The 18,549-nt window shown below is 48.0% G+C and overlaps 1 protein-coding gene and 1 long non-coding RNA gene across 2 annotated transcripts; one reads left to right on the plus strand and one right to left on the minus strand.

Annotated features, from left to right (window-relative positions):
• Positions 1–1,881: 1,881 nt before the first annotated feature.
• Thap7 (THAP domain containing 7) lies at positions 1,882–4,883 on the minus strand. The gene is made up of 5 exons (XM_034515761.2): positions 4,731–4,883; positions 4,484–4,563; positions 3,951–4,106; positions 2,726–2,866; positions 1,882–2,524 (listed from the first exon to the last, which is right to left on the minus strand). The coding sequence occupies exons 2-5, from the start codon at positions 4,561–4,563 to the stop codon at positions 1,972–1,974; spliced, it is 930 nt and encodes a 309-aa protein (XP_034371652.1). The 5' UTR covers positions 4,731–4,883; the 3' UTR covers positions 1,882–1,971.
• On the plus strand, positions 4,557–5,027 carry LOC143443995 (uncharacterized). The gene is made up of 2 exons (XR_013113451.1): positions 4,557–4,768; positions 4,958–5,027. It is a non-coding gene; the product is annotated as an uncharacterized LOC143443995 (long non-coding RNA).
• Positions 5,028–18,549: the final 13,522 nt, after the last annotated feature.

The following is an 18,549-nucleotide window of genomic DNA, read 5'->3' on the forward strand; positions in this document are numbered from 1 at the left end:
TAGACCAGGCTGGCCTCGAACTCAGAAATCCGCCTGCCTCTGCCTCCCAAGTGCTGGGATTAAAGGTGTGCACCACCACTGCCTGGCAAGCCTATGAGAATTAATAACCTTGGAGCTGCTGCAGTACTGACTGACTGTACAGCCCTCTCAGTTTCTAACCTTTGTCTCTGAGTCTTCTTTTTCATCTTTACTATAACCACCCTCAGAGGGCTGTTGGACTTTGTACCAGCGGGACAGGTGTACCTCTCCCAAGACCAGGGCAGGAACAGCACTTGGCAGCAGAAAGGATGGAACGTGGCTTTGTGGTACCAGTAGGTGTTATAGGTCCAGCATAGAGTCCTGTCCGGGGATGAGGGCCTGGCAAGTTACTATTGTTTACCCACAAGTTAAGAGTGGGGATCAGTAACAGTGGTCAGATCTTAGACATGAACTTTGGAAGATTTTGCTCCCAGCTCACAGGGCAGTAAGCATAGCTCAGCCTCCCAGAGAGGCTGCATATTCTGGCATACCCTGTGTGCATATCTGGGCCAGAGAAAAAGCAGAGATGTTCCTATGTCCGTGCTCTTCATAGACATGCCTCTATTACAGCTGTGGCAATGATGTTTACCTGCTTGCCTGGCATGGTTGCCACCACGGGTCTGCCCTCCTGTAGCACATGACAGTTGCACAGCTTAGGAGATTCTATTCTGCCCTTGTCAATATATGGTGTCGATCACAAGGGAGAGAAAACTGTGTACCTGTGTTATTTCCTCAGAGCCCTGGGCTGTCCAAGGCATTCATCCTTGTTATCTGACAGCAGGCCATGAAAGCCTATATCCCAGTACAGCACAGTGGACCTGTTTTTGAGTACAGGAACTTACTCTGTCTTATTTCCTAGGTAACCAGAACTCATTTTCTGCTTGGCTCTTCCTGGCCTTAGAACACATTTCCCTTCTGTGCTTCATTCACCCCATGCTGTGGGTCTCTGGGTAGACAGATGCCCTGGATGGCAGTCCCATACTGACAGACAGGAAGTGGTCTAGTTGTAAGATGTGCTGGGAATAGAGGGTGGTACCAGGCACAATATGAGACCGGTAGCGGTAGCTGAACTCAAGCAGCAGCTAAGCTGCGTGGAGGGTGCCAGGCAGGCAGGCTTGCTGAGTCAGCTGTGCTGTGTCAGAGCCATTTCCCAAAGGTGGCCTCATCCAAACCTATTCTGACAGAGCATGTGAGCTTCATGATGATCGCTGTAACTGGCCCTTCAACCATCTCTTCTACACAGGATAGAGATAAACATAGACACCCAGAGTTCCAAAAAAGAAAACTCTGAGAACCTTGGGTACCAACTACAACTTTCAGCTGTGTGGCTCAGTAGGGAGGGCATGCACTTGATGTTTACCATGAACACGGCTGTAGTGGGAAGCCTAGGTTCTCAAGATATATAGTACCTAGGCCACGACCTCAACACTATTCCAAAAGACATCTCTCTAGGTATGGCCTTATAGCCTGACAAGTGTAGGGTGCCCTATGCTGGTTTTGAGGGCAAAGGAGCCAGGTGTGTGATCAGTGCAAGGGATTGGCCAAACAGATGAGGCCTGTGGGCTGAAGCCTGTGCCTCTACATACATTCCAATTCTTACACTGGGCATGATGGCACATGCCTGTATAGCTACAAACAACACACCAGTCTAGACTACATGAAACCCTGACTCAAAGAGGGGGAGGGGGCAGAGTTAATCTCAGAGGAGCTGACTTTCTTACATGAGATTAACTAAACAGGCAGAGGGGCTGCAAACAAGGATTTCCCCAGGGCCAAGAGGTGGCATGCCAGGATCTAAGCTCTCTAGGGCTTTGGCCATGCTCTGGGGAGGAGCTGGGCACCCCCAGCTGAGCCGAACAGCAATCTCTTTCTAGCATCCACTTTATTGTGATGCAGTTCCAGTCAAGTGTCTCTGAGAAAAAGAGGCCAGAGCCCTGGTATATGGTCCCTCTCTCAGGCCATGCTGCTGCTCAGCTGCATAGCAAAGTCCTGTACATGGTCCTTCAGAGTCTGGCGGGCATCTGCCTGTGCTCGCTTCTCCCGTGCCCGTTCCTGCTGTAGCTTGGTCAGTCGCAGCCTAAGTCGCTGCTCCCGCCGCTTGCAGGCCTGCAGCTGGCGCTGGGTCTTGTCCAGAGCATCGAGAGCTGCCTCGGCTCTCCTCTTCCAGAGCAAGGCACTCCCCACTTGGTAGCTGTGCTCATTCTGGATGTAGGCTCCAGCAGGTGGTGGCAGCCGTAACATGTACGCAGATGGGGAGACAGGCTGTGGCTCAAGAGGGGAGGGGTGCTGCTCTGGTGAAGGCTGTGCGCTACAGCCTGCTTCATCCGCTTGAGCACCTAGAGGGCCCAGGAGATCTGAGAAGGGGCTGTTAAGACCAGGGTCCAGCCTCACAGCTGGGGATGCAGGCAGAGTGGCAGGTGCTGAAGCTTCTTCCACAGGAAAGCAGATGATATCAGCACGCGGCGGTGGAGAAAATGGAGTTGTGGGTCCTTGTCTTTCAGAGCAGCTGGAGGGGAGACAGAAAGAAACTAAGGCAGGCCAGGCTCCCTTCATTAGCCCCTTTTAGACTCCCTAACATCCGAGCCCCCTTCACTGGGTCCAGATAGCAAGAACCCTGTTCGGTGAAGATGCTGGCATTCACCCTACAGTCTAGTTCCCTCAGCCCTGGGGTGTCGGTGGGGCATCCCCCGGGTCCTGCAGCACATACCGCTTCCTGCATCGCCGGAGCCGGCTGACATCAGGTAGGCCAGGTGGATAACCATGCCCCTTGGTCTTGGCTGTTCGACGCAACTTGGAGAAAGACTCAAATATGGTGGGGACTGCCCCTTCCTTCAGCCTGTGATACCCACTGTGGGGAAAAGCAGCCCAGATGAGCTGGAGAGAGCACGCTGCCACTTCCCTGGACTCCCAACGCAGGTCCTGCAGCACTAGGGACAAGAGGCTCCAAGGCACACTGCCAGGAACAAATCTCAAGAATGGCAAATGTGGTAAAAACAAACATCTTCCCTGTGAATGAGCTTCCAAGGTTGAGCTGATTAGAAAACCCACCAGCAGGGATAGGTGGGCCAGCTAGAGGAACTACATGCTAAGCAGTCTATGAAAAAGCTGGTTTTCTTTTGTGTGGAGACCAATGACTGACCTCAGGTGCCTTCCTTAATCATTCTCCACCTTTGTTTTTAAAGATTTTTTTCCATAAAAACATTTTTTTTTATTTTTATGTATATGGGCGTTTTGCCTATGACTGTTCACCATATGCATGCCTAGTTCCTACAGGGGTTAGAAAAGGATAATGGATCACCTGGAACTGGAGTAAGCCACTTCCAGACCGAACAGACTGCTGTAAGCCACTATGTGGGTGGTGGGAAATGAACCCAGGCCCTCTGGAAGAACAGCCAGTGAGTGCTCTTAACCTCTGAGCCAGCCCTACTTATGTGTATGAATGTTTTGCCTGCATGTACATCTGTGTACCTGTACCCTCAGAGGTAGTCTGAAACCCAGTCCTCTGTAAGAGTTACAGGTCTCCCCAGCCTTTCCACCTTATTTTTAAGAGTCTCTCACTCAACACAAGGCTCAAGAACTCATCTAGTCTAGCTGGGATCCTTTGGTTTTGTCTTCTCCAGGACTGGGATTAAAGGATCAAGCAATCACACGTGGCTTTTTATTTGGGTACTTGAATCTGAACTCAGGTCTTCATGCTTGCATACCAAGACTTTAGCAAAGGGAGCTATTTCCCCAGCCTGGAAAGGCTGCTTTTCTCTGATGTCACTGGTACGGTGATCCTGGAACCATGCTTTAACTGTACAGACTTGGAAAGAGGCAACAGCACCCTCGACAACTGGTGTGCCTGTCTGTGAGGATGCCAGCCCATGGGCTTCACCAGGGCAAAGAACTGTCTCAAACCTGTCCTGATGTTGGCTGGCAGAAAGACCCACCTGATTCCCACCAGCTCAAAGCAGTTTTCCTCGAAGTGTTTGGAGCAGAAGTAGATGTACTCAGAGGTCGGATCCCACAGGCCCTGGCCGCTGGGGTCCAGCCGCTGACAGTTGGCCAGCCACAAGCCGCGCCTGGGGTTGTCTTTCTTGGGAAGTCTGCAGAGCCACAAAACCGTGAGCACCAGACTGCCTAAAGCCCTGCGTTCGGGATGCCCAAGCTCCCCAGGCAAGAATGGCAGACCTCCCCGCGACCATTTCAGATTACCACCCGCTAGGGAAAAAGAGAAACTGAGGACGAGAGAAGCATCATTTAGCAGGAATGCGTCAGAGCTGTAAATCGAAGTCAGGTAAGCGTCCAGTCCTTTTTCGGCTGGACTCGCGACTATGCGACCATCCCTTTCACCCTCCCTGCTCACAAGTTCAAGCCTCACTTTCAACCTCAGGAAAGCGCCGTCTCCTGCGCGGCCTAAGGTGCTGCAACACCAGCGCCTGCGCATGTGAGCCCTCGCGTGCCACTACGCACGCGCGCTGACCTGTGGAAGGAGATGCCGCGGTTGCGAGTCTCGCGCGTATCCCGTGTGCAGCAGCCGGCGGCGGAGCAGTGTCGCGGCATCTGGGGAAGGGGCGGGATCTGGGTTGTGGGCAGCAGTCGGGGGAGGACTGTCTTCACGCCCAGCTGTCACTCCCTCCAGAGGGCCTGAGCCCGTCGGTTCCCCGCGGCCCGACCCGGTACCAGTCCTGTCCTAACTCGTTCTACAGACTCCCGTCAGCGGTACTCACGGTCTTGCCATTGCTGCGCCGCCAAAATCTCGCGATGGGTGGGTCAATACGGAAGTTGGTAGCAAAGAGACTCCTTCGCCCGTGGCGCCGGCCCCCAAGGGGCGGGACCGGAAGAGATCCTGGCGGGGCGGGTCATCGGATGTTGGGAGTGAGGGTGGGGATCGTCGCTGCTGAGTTGAGGTTCCTGGAACAGTAGTTTGTCTCCTTGTTTTGTTTGTGTGTCCAAGGTCACTGGTGAGCGCCCGCCGTGTGGACGAAGCAGCTGGTTGCGGTCTCTCTGAACATCGTAAGCGTACACTCTGGTTGAAAAAGATCCACCACCAAGAAAAACCTGGGCTCTTCGTTGAAAGAATCCGGTCACGAGTTGGTGTGATGGCTCAGCACTTGCTACCAACCCTGAAGTTTGAGTTTGATCCCTGGGACCCACCTGGTGGAAGGAGAGAACCAACGCCCAGTAATTGTCCTCTGATCCCTATACATATGCACAAAATAAAATATAACGACACATAAAAAGAATTCTTAGGGTAACGGTATTAACTGTATAGGCAGAGGCGCTGCAAAGGCCTTTAGCTTCCCACCACCCAGAGGTTGGATGCTAGGTTATGAGCCCGCTGGGGTTTTGCCGCTGTCTCAAGAGAAACTGGAATTTCCAGCTGGACCAGGCAGCAGCGTCGCTTTCTAGCGTCTACTTTATTGTGGTTTCTGGCAATCTTGGAGGATCCATTTTAGATCAAGTTCTTAAAATCAAGACCAGTGCTCAAAATTTACTCTCATAACAGGAAGGGGGTAGAGTGTGCCCCAAGTACATTCTGGGGACATACAGTGAGTAGGATGCTACATTTTCCAGCCATGGAGGAAAGCTAGTAAACAAATGGCATACCGGGAACTGGGTTTTACAGCCCTTGGAGGGAGCCCCTGCTGCACTCTGTCCTCAAGCCTCTCACAGGACAGGGTGAAAAGCCACTTCATGTGAGGTGGTAGGGACAATAACATGTGTTGCCCTAATTCCCTTATCTAGTTAGAAGCTTTTAACTCAGCATACAGACATGCTTAGTAATGTCTTAGAGAAAACACGTGTATTTCTCCCAGAGGAATTCACTAATAGGCTAATTGGCCCTCCTTCCAAGAAAGATGGGTTTCTAGACAGGGAACTTTGTTTTTGTTTTTCTTGTTTTTGTTTTTAAAATACAGTGCACAGTAAAAGTAATGCCTCAGTACAGACACTAGTAAGTAAAAGCATCATGTAGTGATAACGGTGGGAGGAGATAAAGAGATGGCTGCCAGCCGTACAGCTCCATTCAGCATCCTTCCCTCCCCTTCTTTAGCCTCTGAGTCTGCAAAATCCACAGCCAGTCTTCCTAAGCCTTCTCCAGTGCTGCTAGGTCTTCCCAGGCCTCAAAAGAACACTCCTCCTCCATACCGTCTCTCACATACCAGTGCAGAAAGGCTTCTGGTATACAAGAAGTTGAACTTCTGATCTAGGTGAGCCCAGGCATCCTGCAGCGTGACTTAAAAATGCATTCTTCCTCAAGGCCAAGGCCAGCTGTTTGCTCACAGGCACATTGGTGTCACAGCACCCGGTCCTACATTAATTCTAGGTGGGTGCCAATTTGCAAAGTGCATATGCATTTATTCTTGATGGTGACAATGACTTATGACCACATCTCTGTACAACATGCAGCCAGCCATGTACCTGCCATTGTTAGGGTCACATTTGACTGTGTGATTAGCTGGCTCAAAGCAGGAATTGATCTCAGCCTCTGAGCTTATGTTATGCCTACTTGGGGTTAGGATAGACAGGAATAGAGACAGAGCTTTGGCAGCCTTGGTTGATGAAGTCTGCAGGCCTGATCTCCTGGCTCTTGCCAAATGGAAAAATGCCAGTGGTAGGTGTTGAGAACAGAATCGGGGTTGAATGGAGGCGGGACAGGCCTGCAATATAACAAAGACAGAGAGGTAACAGAGAAGCTTGAGAATATACATTGTGCGGTTGCCACCAGGTCATGAATCTGGTTCCTCGGTTGAGGGTGTCTCAAGGATCTCCTCCTTCCCTTTCCTGTCAGCAATAAGCAAACCATCTTCTTAGTGGGTAGGGGGTTGCCAGACATTTTATGATGATATTTAGATGAGCTGAGACTGATCCTGTGGGAAAACACAAACAAAATCCCTTCTCATTGTGAAGAGGGAGTCTAGTCCCTTCTAGATCCTGTCTAGGGGGTCCCACCATCTCACCAATGGGGGGGGGGGGGCTGTCAATTGTGGTGTATGCCAATGAAGGATTATAGGGGGATATTTTATGTTTTTACATGTATTAAGAAAGTTTTGTGCTGATTTCTGAGTTCAAGGCCAGCCTGGTCTACAAAGTGAGTTCCAGAACAGCCAGGGCAACACAGAGAAACCTTGTCTCGAAAAACCAAAAAAAAAAAAAAAAAAAAAAAAAAAAAAAAAAAAAGAAAGTTTTGTGTTGTTAGGTCCATTGTCAACTCAACATTAAAGGGGAAAGAGGTTGAGTCTTGCCTTTTGAGCTGGGTTTTGAGGGTCTGGGGTACCCGTTCAAGTATACCTTGTCCTTTCAGATTATAGGGGATCCCTGTATGCTGCGTAACTTCCCATATAGAGCAGAAGTTTTGTTTTTTAAGATTTATTTATTTTTATGTAGATGAGTCACTGTATCTGTCTTCAGAAATACCAGAAGAGGGCATCAGATCCCATTACAGAGGGTTGTGAGTCACCATGTGGTTGCTGAGAATTGAACTCAGGACATCTGAAAGAGCAGTCAGTGCTCCTAACCCCTGAGCCATCTCTCCAGCCCAAGCAGAAGGTTTTAAAGTGAATGCTGGTCAAGGCTGGGCTGTTATCAGACTTGAGTTGTTGTGGTAGGCCCATGACAGTGAATGAGGAGCTGGTGTGGCATATGTTTTCTAGAGCGTTCTCCCTTTGGGCAGAGGCCCATATGAAGTGGGAGTATGTGTCTATTGTAACAAAACCATGTTTGTTGTCCAAATTGTAATTTGTGGGTGACATCAATCTGCCAGAGGGCAGTGGCCTTGAGGCTTCTGGGGTTAACTCCCATTTGTTGTATTTCAGGGTTTGATAATTAGTGAGGCCCATAAACTGCAAGTTTTTAGTATCCAGTGGAATAATCGGAAATTGGGATTGTAATCCTTAAGGTTAACATGGGCAGGTGTGTGAGTAAAAATTCTTTGCTTGTTCAAGGATGACTATAAAAATTCCCACAGAGGCAACTTGGTTAGCCAAGGAGTTTCCCTTGGATGCAGGGCCAGGTCATGGGGTATGAGACTGAACTTGTTGGAAAAAGAGAGGAGCAGTTCTCCTTGGAACCCAACTGAAACTCTCATGGGGTACTCGGGGGTCGGGGGGGAGTGGTAGAGAGGGTTCGTCTAACCGGACATAGGATCTGGTCAGCCAGGGAAGTAGGCAGGAAAGAGACTGCCCTTTCATCTAATTTTCTGACAGTTCATATGTCAGAAAGGGCAGTCTCTTCCTTAAGGGCCATTCCCTGGAGGGAGTGGCTTGGAAGCTCCCAGAAATGAATAGTTGGAGGTTGATCTCTGGGGTGGGTTGTATGACTGCAACCCCACAGTCCCCATCCTCTGTTGGTGGCTTCACCATACCCCCATTGGTGAAGACAGAAGGGGCCACAGGAATTGTTTTCCCCTGAAAAGAGGCTGGTGGGGGCAGCCACATCAGAAGCCGCAGAGTAGAGGCCCATTTCTCATTGGGATAATGGTTATCTCTTTGCCCAAGATTGCAGGAGTGATTTTCAAGTAACCACAGGACAACTGGAGGAGAGAAGGGGACCAAAACACCTTGCCCAGTGTTTGTAAGGCTCTGTCTGTTCCTAGCTTTATCATAGAGGCCAGGACATCAACCTCTGTTAGGAGTCTAGAAGCACCGTCATTAGGAGTGTGGAGCCATTCCAAAACTCCCAGAGGCTGGTATAGGGCCTTCACTAGGAGAAGGAAAGGGCTGAATATGAGGAGCTGGACAGGTTTGTCTGGTGTTTATCAGGCCAGAGACGTGCCCTGGAGCGACTAATCTTCCAAAGGGCTTGTTTGGCCTGGGAGGTGAGGGTTGGGGGTAGGGGAAAAGGGAAGAATTTAAATTTCCTTTTAAGAACAGAGGCTGTAGGGTTTGTAAGTCTAGGTGGCCATGGCCCGAGCCAGTTGTAGTTTCCATAAGAACTCTGGAGGGTGTTAAGATCTAGCTTCTGGCAGAATGTTAGAAGAAGCTTGTGAAGCAGGACTGGAGTTGAGAAAATTCTGTCCCCAAGGTGTTGGGGAGGCTGGTGAGTTGTATCTTATTCTGGGTTATTTTGAATCTTATTTTTGTTAGAGTGGGGAACCAGTAAATCTTTGAGATCATAGGGTGAAGTTTTTGATCTCCCTAGCCAAGATATTGTCCATATAATAATAAGAATGAATTCTCTTTTTAAAATATGGCTTTAGGATGGCAGCAAGAGCTTCCTGGCATGTAGTGGGGATTTTGGCCATACCTTGGGGGAGGACTCTCCATTCATAATGGGAAGCTGGTCCAGAGATGTAGGGACTGAAAAAGTAAAATGGTAACACTATTTGGAGTGTAAGGGTATAGAGAAAAAAAACAATCTTTAATATCTATGGTCAATAGTAGGATGCTGGCCATGCTTGTGGAGATAAGGGGAAGGCCTCCCTAGGGGGAGATCCTCAGATTCCCTTGATCTTGTTGATGGCCCATAGGTTTTATAATAGCCGCCATCCCCAGGATTCTTTTTAACTGCAAAGGTGGGTGTATTCCATGAGCTGTGGGAGAGACAGATAGGTTGGAAAAGCCCTCAACTGAGGGCTCATCTGAGAACCAGTTGAGGCAGGGTGTATTATATCTAACAGTGACTCTTAGAATTGGGGTAACCCCTCGGAGGGCGTTTGTCATCCTTGTCTATCTGGATGGATCACTTTCAATGATACTGGGGAGGACTGAATCTAGGACTTGTAAGATAACAGGTTAGTGGCCACATCTAAGATTCTGATAAGAATTCTGATAAGGCCAACAGCAACATCTGAACTCTCCCTTTTGAAGGTCTTCTTTGTGGTATACATCTGGGAGGAGCCTTCTATGCCTATCAGTTATAACCCAGGAATGAGTTCCCAAGGTTGTGGGAGGTCAGATCACTTAAAAAAAAATAGTCCTGTGTATTCCAGTGGCATCTAAGCATTTAAATGGTTTTCCTCCAATTTTTATATTGAGTTTAGGGTGTGAGCCATCTAAAATGTTAGTGACCCACAAGATTTTGTGGGTTTCCCTTTTGATTGTCAAGGCTGAGGGTTGTCCCTTTGGAGTTTAAAGGCTCAAGGGGCTTGCCATCTTTATCAAATGTAGAACAACAATCCTTTTTCCAATGGAATTCTTTACAGCCCTAGGGACAGATGGTCAGATGGTTTTAGGAGGGGCAGATTCCAAGCCCTTCGACAGGTCGAGTTAGGACATTCACCCTTCCAGTGTCCCTCCTTTCCACAGTTGAAACATTTTCCTTTTGTTTTAAGGGCCTCATAAAGGCCTGGGTGAGGGAAGCTGTACCAACGTACTAAGTGGTAACTGTCCATTTATCATAACGTTCATTTTTCAAACCCTGACATTCTGTGTTCTGAGGTCACGATTTCCCACATTATGCCCTGAAGGAGGATTTCTCTAGCCACAGGATTAGGGATTTTGTATTCTAGGATCATTTTTGTAGCAAGAACAAAGACAGAGATGGGTTCCTTGGGTTCTTGCTGGGGGAAGAAAGGTGAGCTGTTACAATCCGGGGTGCAGAAGGGGAGGTTATGGGATTCCAGGCCTGAAGGACACAAAGGCATATTTGATCTAAGTACCGCGGAGGTTGGGTAGCCTGCTGTGCTCCTGAGAAGTTATCTTGGCCAGTCCTGTGGTGTATTAAGAGTGGTAGGTACATGGCTCAGAAGACTAGATTTGGCCCAAGTGGCGTGAGTATCATCCTCCTATCGATTGTCTAAGCTCTTTTAACTCACTGGCCTGATAGGGATATCAGTGTGGGGGCAGAGAGTAAGTGGGTTGAAAAGATGGAGGGCCTAGGTGTTATTTCATTTGTGCAGAAGTTTGGAAGAATCTCTAATCTCACATAATTGTTGGTTGTGGAGGTGGGAGGTAGAAGACTTTGAGCCTTCAAGAGTTTTATGAGTGTCCTTAGGGTGTGAGCCAGGAGGGGCATAAGGCAACAGTCGTGGGTACAGAGGGTATGGGTGTGACAGGGGTCATTTTCTGTCTAATGTACTCAATGGCTCGATCAAGGACAGTGAGCGCCACCTCTGGACAGTCTCGATCAAGGACAGTGAGCGCCACCTCTGGACAGTCTTCTGGGCTCTCCTCAGAGCCATTGCTGGGAAAAAGAGGCTTGGGTTTACCCTTAATTTCCTTCCAGGAGGGACCCACGCTTTGTCAGATGGCTGCAGTGATGGGGAGGAAGGGGGTGCATCTTGGACTTGTCGCCTTCATGAGAGGTAAGTCACCTGTGTCCTGACCTCAGGGTCAGAGGGATCTTGGGATCGTTCAAGGGGCCAATAGAAGAACCTCCTCCTAGAAGAAAATTGTTTCCTTCTGGGAGAGTTTAACCCACCACAGCTCGAAGGGGGCACAAAAGACTCTAATTTGGGACTCCTTCTGACGAGAGGCAGAATTTCCCACGACAGAAAAGGATAGAAGCACTCAGTCAAAAGGAGAACGTTCCGGGTCTGCAGAAGTTCCGAGGGATTCCATTGAGACTGGGTGCAAGCCTGCCTGCAATTTTCAGAAAACTGGCAACCGCCCTAAGAGCTTTTAACTGGGCATTGGGTTACCAGGTTCCTTCAAAGAGATTTAGAGGGGTGATTTTTCCGGTGCTCCAAGGGTTGTTGGGGTCGGACCGCAGGACTAAGGACCTTCAGTCAATGCCAGGAAATAGCTCCTTTGCCATAGTCGGTTCCTTGCGATGCCTCAAATCAAAGGTAAAGGAGGAAGGAAGAACCTCAGGTCCGGATGGCAAGATGCTGATGTCCTCAGAAAGGTGTCCTCGGGGCGGTGGTGGCGCTCGCCTTTAATCCCAGCACTTGGGAGGCAGAGGCAGGGGCAGGTGGATTTCTAAGTACGAGGCCAGCCTGGTCTACAGAGTTAGTTCCAGGACAGCCAGGGCTACACAGAGAATCCCTGTCTCGAAAAACAAAACAAAAAAAGGAAGAAAGAAAGAGAGAGAGAGAGAGAGAGAGAGAGAGAGAGAGAGAGAGAGAGAGAGAGAGAGAGGAAGGAAGGAAGGAAGGAAGGAAGGAAGGAAGGAAGGAAGGAAGGTAGAAAGGTAGGTAGGTAGGTGTCCTCATCCTCTTCCACGCATCCCTGTTTGAACCCCGGACGGGTCCTTTGCTCCTGACTGGTGGTTGAGCACCGGTGGTCTCAGGATGCAGAGGAGTCGAGTCTCCGGCAGTGGTGAGTATGGCGTGTATGAACGACCTGTTTCGGAGAACAGCTCATTTATTGAAATAGCGGGGCTAGCTTATGTAGCTCGAGTTAGAGGGGAGGGGAGGAAAACAGGACGAGAGAGGAAGTATTGCAGCGGTAGGGGGTCCTTCAATGTATCAGATTAGCACACCCCCTGTCTGTTGGGGTAATCTTTTTTTGCACCGTGTAAAGGTTGTCTTTATATTATTCAAATGTCGATTTCTGTACCGCTGGAGAGTTGAGTACTGGCCAGACTTTGGTATTGGTTATATTTATGAATCATCACCTGCTTTAGTATTTTGTAAACATACACCTCCCTCACCTTCTGATTGGTTTAATAAAGATCTGACGGCCAATAGTTGAGGCAAGAGAGGAAAGGCGGGACTTCTGGACAGAGATAGGTTCTGTGGGAAGAATAGCTCGGACTATTAAGAGAACAGACCACGTGTCAGACATGGACTAGAATAGGCGGATCAATTAAACTCATCGAGTTAGCTGGGGGGTAGCCTGCTACAGTGCCTAAGCTTTTATAATTAATAATAAGGCTCCATGTGTTTATTTGGTGGTTGGCGGGTCTAACTGTAGAGTGAAAAATTATAAAGATATATATATATCTGTTGCGCCCTGCTTGTCCAGCAAGGAAGACACGACAAACCAGATTCTTCTCAACAGCCTTTATTGGAAACGCTCTTTTAGCTTTCTCGGAGAGACTGACTCGAATGCCCAGAATGGGCTGCTTATATATCCCCAGCCCTGGGCGTGGCAAAGCACATGGAGGTGTCCGATTGGTCAATTTGCAATGACTCATTAGCATACTCACTAGCATACCCTGCCTGGGCGTGGGTGATTGGCCAGGTTCATGGTACCCTAGTTGTACCTCATTTGCATGCCCCGTTTGGGAGGGACTGGAGTCAAATTCCTAAGTCTGCGCACTGATAGTTTTACCTGAGCCTGAGTAGCCGCCATCTTGGATTGTGCCTCAGCGGCTGACACGCGAATGTCAGCGCTGTCAGCCGCTTTGAGGCTGGGGTGCTGCTTCTCTCAGCTGGCAGCCGCAGTCGAAGCAGGCATGGCTGCCACTTTTCAAAGCAGGCAGCCGCTTTTAGTCAGCGGCGCCGTGAGAAAAGACGAACAGTCGTTTGGCAGCGGTGCCGGTGCCGCCGCTTTTCAAGCTGACAGACCTGCGGTGCCTTCCAGCTGTCAGGTCTGTCAGGTCTGTCAGGTCAGCTGCTTACATATATCATAATATATATATATATATATATATATATATATATATATATATATATATGCTTTTTCTTTACCCTGAGCAAAAGAATGAACTGAATGTAAGATTTTCACTGCCCTGGGACACATTCCGGGTGGAGGACATTATCCCTGAATCAGAGGACACTTGCTAGATTAACATTCCTCAAGCTTTAGGGAAGAAAAATAGTTAATCTGAAATAGTTGGTAAATGACAGGGCGGGGCACAGTGACATGGTAAAGCTACATTCTTGAGAGGAATGAGTGTGCAGAGTGATTTTCACATGACTCTGGATCATTTGGGCTAGATTCCTCTGGAATGTTCCACTGTTCTTGGTTACCCCTCCCTCCCTTGGTCTTCCCAGTGTTATGTTCAAAATTTGTAAAACAACCAATCATGTGTAACCATGCAAAAATTCCTTCCTTTCCCCACCTCATGCTATTAAAAAACAAAACAAAACAAAACAAACAAAAAAAAAAAAACCCTTCAGCTTGCTAGCCTTTTGTCAAAATTCTGTTCCTGTGTGGACGAGCAGTTTTGACCATTGGCTAGCCAACTCTCCCCAATAAACCTCTGCTGATTGCATAACAAAGTCCTGCAATACCAGTCACATGATTTCTGAGAACTCAGTTTTCTTGTAGGGAAACAGAAGCCTAACTGGCTTTATCGTGGTGTGGCCTTTTTTTTTTTTTATGGGCTTGAGTAGATCCAAGCCTGATTTGGGTAAGGAGCGGCCCCATTCCTGCTGTGCTCTCAGAGAGATGTCAGGGGTGTGGTGATGCTCTACCAACCCTTACATGGCTTGGGAACACACACTCGAGTGTAAGTGAGAAGTTACAGGGACGTGGCATATTTGTGCAGCTCCGTCTCTGAAGAAAATCTCTTCCCCACCCCTTTCTCTCTCATTTTTTTTTGAAAGAGGATAAGAGTAGTAGCCTCAGTACTAGTAGCCTCTAGTAGCCTCAGCTGTCCTGAAACTCACTTTGTAGACCAGGCTGGCCTCGAACTCACAGATCTGCCTGCCTCTACCTCTGGGATTAAAGACATGTGATAGATAGCATGCCCAGCTACATTACCGTCTCCTTACACTCAGCTTCATAAGGTTTTATTGTTGGCTGTTCAAGCCAATTCCAGCAGCAGGGAAAGCTCCACCATGGACCCTCTTTATAAACTTTGTATACTTTTTAAATTTTGTAAACCCTCAATGCACCGGAGTGGCCAGGCCCGCTTGAGGAACACCAGCAGCCTGACCCTACAAGAAAAAAAAACTTACCAATCCCTGAGCTTGCCCTAAACATCAGGCCACATAATCCTTCCAATCCCACACCCCACTGGAAAGCTCTACAGTGCCTCACCCCCACCCCATATAAAGCCTGCCTTCTGTTCAGTTCTTTGCTGCTTCTCACCTGAGCAGAGACAGCCGCCCTCCTGGGTTTTTCCCTCCCCAAAAATCTCTTTCATGAGTGTAGCTGCCCGCGGCCACAAGTCAACTGGGTACACCTGAAAGGGGGGCTGGGAATTGAAGGGGGAAGGAGGGTGAGAAGAGATGAGGCCAAGACAAAGTTCTCTGATCAAGGCCCCAAGCTTTAATGTTCAGCTCTCAATTTAAAGGGGAAGACCCAACCCACAACCCCTCCTGGTTTCAGATGGGTGGGATAATCCATAGTCCATTCCAGGTCACGGCCGGAGATGTCTCAAGGCAAGCCCAGGGGCAGTTCTGCTTCTGTGTTCCGGGCAGCCAAGGTGGGTAACTCCACCTAGATCCTGTCACTTGACCTTGTGGTAAACAAGGTCTCTCAGGCTTGCTCATGGTGGGGGGAAGGTACACATGAGGCTTGTGACTTTGTGGTATTCCTTGGCTCCCAACTTCCAGGATATCTCTCGGAGCAGAGCTGTAACACTTTTACTAGAGAAACTTCCCCCCAAGCTTTCTCTTCAGAGCTGGAACACTTACAAGTATAAGTAGTCCTGTTTTACGTAGGGTCCCATGGAGCACAGGATGGCCTTGAACTACTGATCCTCCTGCCTCACCTCCTGGTATGTGGGACTTAATATCTGCAGCAGCATGACTATCTTGTAGATTCTCCTCAAGACACCAATTTTGAAGACTCCTAGTCTGTGTTGGGAGCCTAGCCACACACTCTCTAGTCACTTGTTCATGTTTAAACAAGCCATCCTCACAAACAGGTAAATGAAGTCTGTAGGACCTCACATGCGCTCCACTGGGGTCCCAGGGCAGCTTGAATGCAAGCTAACACAGAACAGTGAATGCTCTTAAACATTGCGACTTGTGACTGTTCTGTACACAGCTCCGGAGTGTATTTGCTATTTGTACACACCCTTTCTGTTTGTGAGTGGTTCTCATTGGTGCCTTCCAAGTGGCTCCATCCGATGTTGCATGTGCTTGTCACTGGTGACAAGCAGTGGGATGCGGTGAGAACCAGTAGTGTGTTAAGCTACTGTGAGTGCTAGGCATCTGTCTGATGTTACAGGGGTGCACTGCCACCCTGATGTGCCGCACACACAGTTTGATGTTACAGGGGTGCACTGCCACCCTGATGTGCCGCACACACTGTTTGATGTTACAGGGGTGCACTGCCACCCTGATGTGCCACACACACTGTTTGATGTTACAGGGGTGCACTGCCACCCTGATGTACCGCACACATCACCAGTGACGGGGAGCTGAGAAGGGAAGGGCCCGAAGCTTGCTTTCTATTTTTCTGTGAATTAACTTTCAAAATTAAAAACAAATATGGCCTCATACTTTTTTTTTTTTTTTAAATTGCAGCATGGTTTCTACAATGCCTCAAGGTGGAGCCCCTCCTCCCCAAAAATATAGATGAAGGAAACTTGTTGTGTGAATCATGGACAATGGCTTTTTGGTTGTCAGAGACTTTGATTAATTAGAAAATTTCTGTTACATCTTCAAATATTATAATTTGAAAAGCTCTTATATGTGAAAATATGCAGCAAATTCATTGCATAAAAGCCTGTATTGTAAAGATAAAATAACAGAACTGAAAAAATTGACTTCTCAACAAAAATGTCTTTAAAGTTTACAGCTCAGATGAAGTTTCTGGCAAAAGCTCTACTATAGCATGTCTAACAGCAAACGCTGACACTCACTGCTGGTGAGTAGTACATTAACCAACATATAAGGAGCATGAAAGATTCCCTGCATGTGGTATTTCTAAACCCAGTTCATCTCATTAGACTGTAGCCAGCCAGACTGAAGACACTGAAAACACATGAGGAGGCTGGGGCAGAATGCAGAGGGAAAGAGAAAAAAAGAAGCTACAGAGGGAGCAGAAGGAGCAGAAGGAGCAGAAGGAGCAGAAGGAGCAGAAGGAGCAGAGGGAGCAGAGGGAGCAGAGGGAGCAGAAGGAGCAGGCAGGCTTCTCTTTACCATGGGACAGAATAGGTCTTAATAACAAGGCAGGCTTAGTCTTATTAAAAGGAACAAAGCTTTCTTCTTACAAACTTGTGTTTGATTTATTTAGCATGAAAAGGGTAGAAACTTTTTCTTTCTCTATGTAATAAAGATTGGAGCTAATTTTTCATCCGGAATGAGTGAGTTCTTTCTGCACTGGTGCTTGGTCTTTTGCTCCATATGCATATGTAAGTAAAATGTTAATATGTGCTGCGGTGGTAGGTAAGGGGGGGACTCTTACGCCAGGAAAATGAAGGAGGACTGGAGAGGTGCTCAGCAGTTAACAGCATGTAACCACGCCTGCAGAGGACCTGGCTTCACACAGCAGCCCCACAGAACCCAACACCCTCTTCTGCCCTCTGTAAGCATCAGGTACACTCAGTGCACACACATACACACAAGAAAAGACTCCTACATTCAAAATAAAATAAACCTCAAATAATTGTGAAAATCTGAAGACAGCTCAGTTGCAACAACAGCAACAACCTCAAAAGTGGCATTGGCCCCTGTGCTGGTCCTAGCACTTTCTCTTTTTTAATTAATTATTTTACTTATTTACATTCTAAATGTTGCTCCCCTTCCTGGTCACCCCCCCCCCAGAGGAGTTCACCCTCTCCTCCCCCTTTTGCCTCTGAGAGGGTACTCCCCCATAAGTTCATTCTTTCTTTCTTTCTTTCTCTCTCTCTCTCTCTCTCTCTCTCTCTCTCTCTCTCTCTCTCTCTCTTTCTTTCTTTTTTTTTTCTTTCCTTGATACAGAGTCTCATTGCCTTGAATCTCAGAAGGGACTTTTGAATTTTTTAACTGTGTTGAGATTGTGAAAGACCATGGGGACTTTTGAAGGTGGATCAACTGCATTTTATATTATGATATGTCCACATGCCTATGGAGGGCAGGAAATGGAAGGTGGTGGTTTGAATGAGAATGACTCCCTTAGGCTCGTCTATTTGAATGCTTGATGTCCAGTTGGTGGAGCAGTTGGAAAGTGTGATAATTTCATGCCTATTTGACTATATCTGGAATTAACTAAACCCCAGGCAGCTGGGCATAACTGTGGAGAATTTTTCTTTTTAAACAGGTAATGCACAATTTTATTCAGAATGTTTTTTTCCCCATTATCTACTTGTTGGTTTTTTTGCCCATCAACAAACGAATTTATTTGCTTTACATCCTGATCAGTGAGAGGGTTTTTTTTTTTTTTCCTTTTCTGTATTTGGTTATTTGAGTGGGAGACCCAACCTAAATCTGGGTCACTGGGTCACACCTTCTGGTGGCAGTCCTCATAAAAGGACCAGGAAGAAGGAAGCTTTTGCTTTTTGTCTGTTACTGCCACTCCCCTGGCAAGCTTATGTACCTTGATCACTGTGTTAGAACCTACTTCTCAATTACAACGGAGACAGAGGAGCTGCAGCTCTGTGGGATGGCTATGGGCACCAGGTTGGGACTTCTGATTCATTCAGTCTCGGGGCTCCCAGATTCTTATGAAATCAGTTTATCAGTTCTGCTCCTTTAGAGAACGCTGGCTAACACAGATGTGGTACCAGAAGTTGAAGCAGTAATTTGTTAATTTGCTCTAAACTCCCTGGCAGGTGCACATGTGCTTTGCCACCCGCCAAAATGCTCTGTATTTGTAAATGAAACACACACACACACACACACAC

Source organism: Arvicanthis niloticus, chromosome 12, assembly GCF_011762505.2.
Source record: "Arvicanthis niloticus isolate mArvNil1 chromosome 12, mArvNil1.pat.X, whole genome shotgun sequence".
NCBI classification, from domain to species: domain Eukaryota; kingdom Metazoa; phylum Chordata; class Mammalia; order Rodentia; family Muridae; genus Arvicanthis; species Arvicanthis niloticus.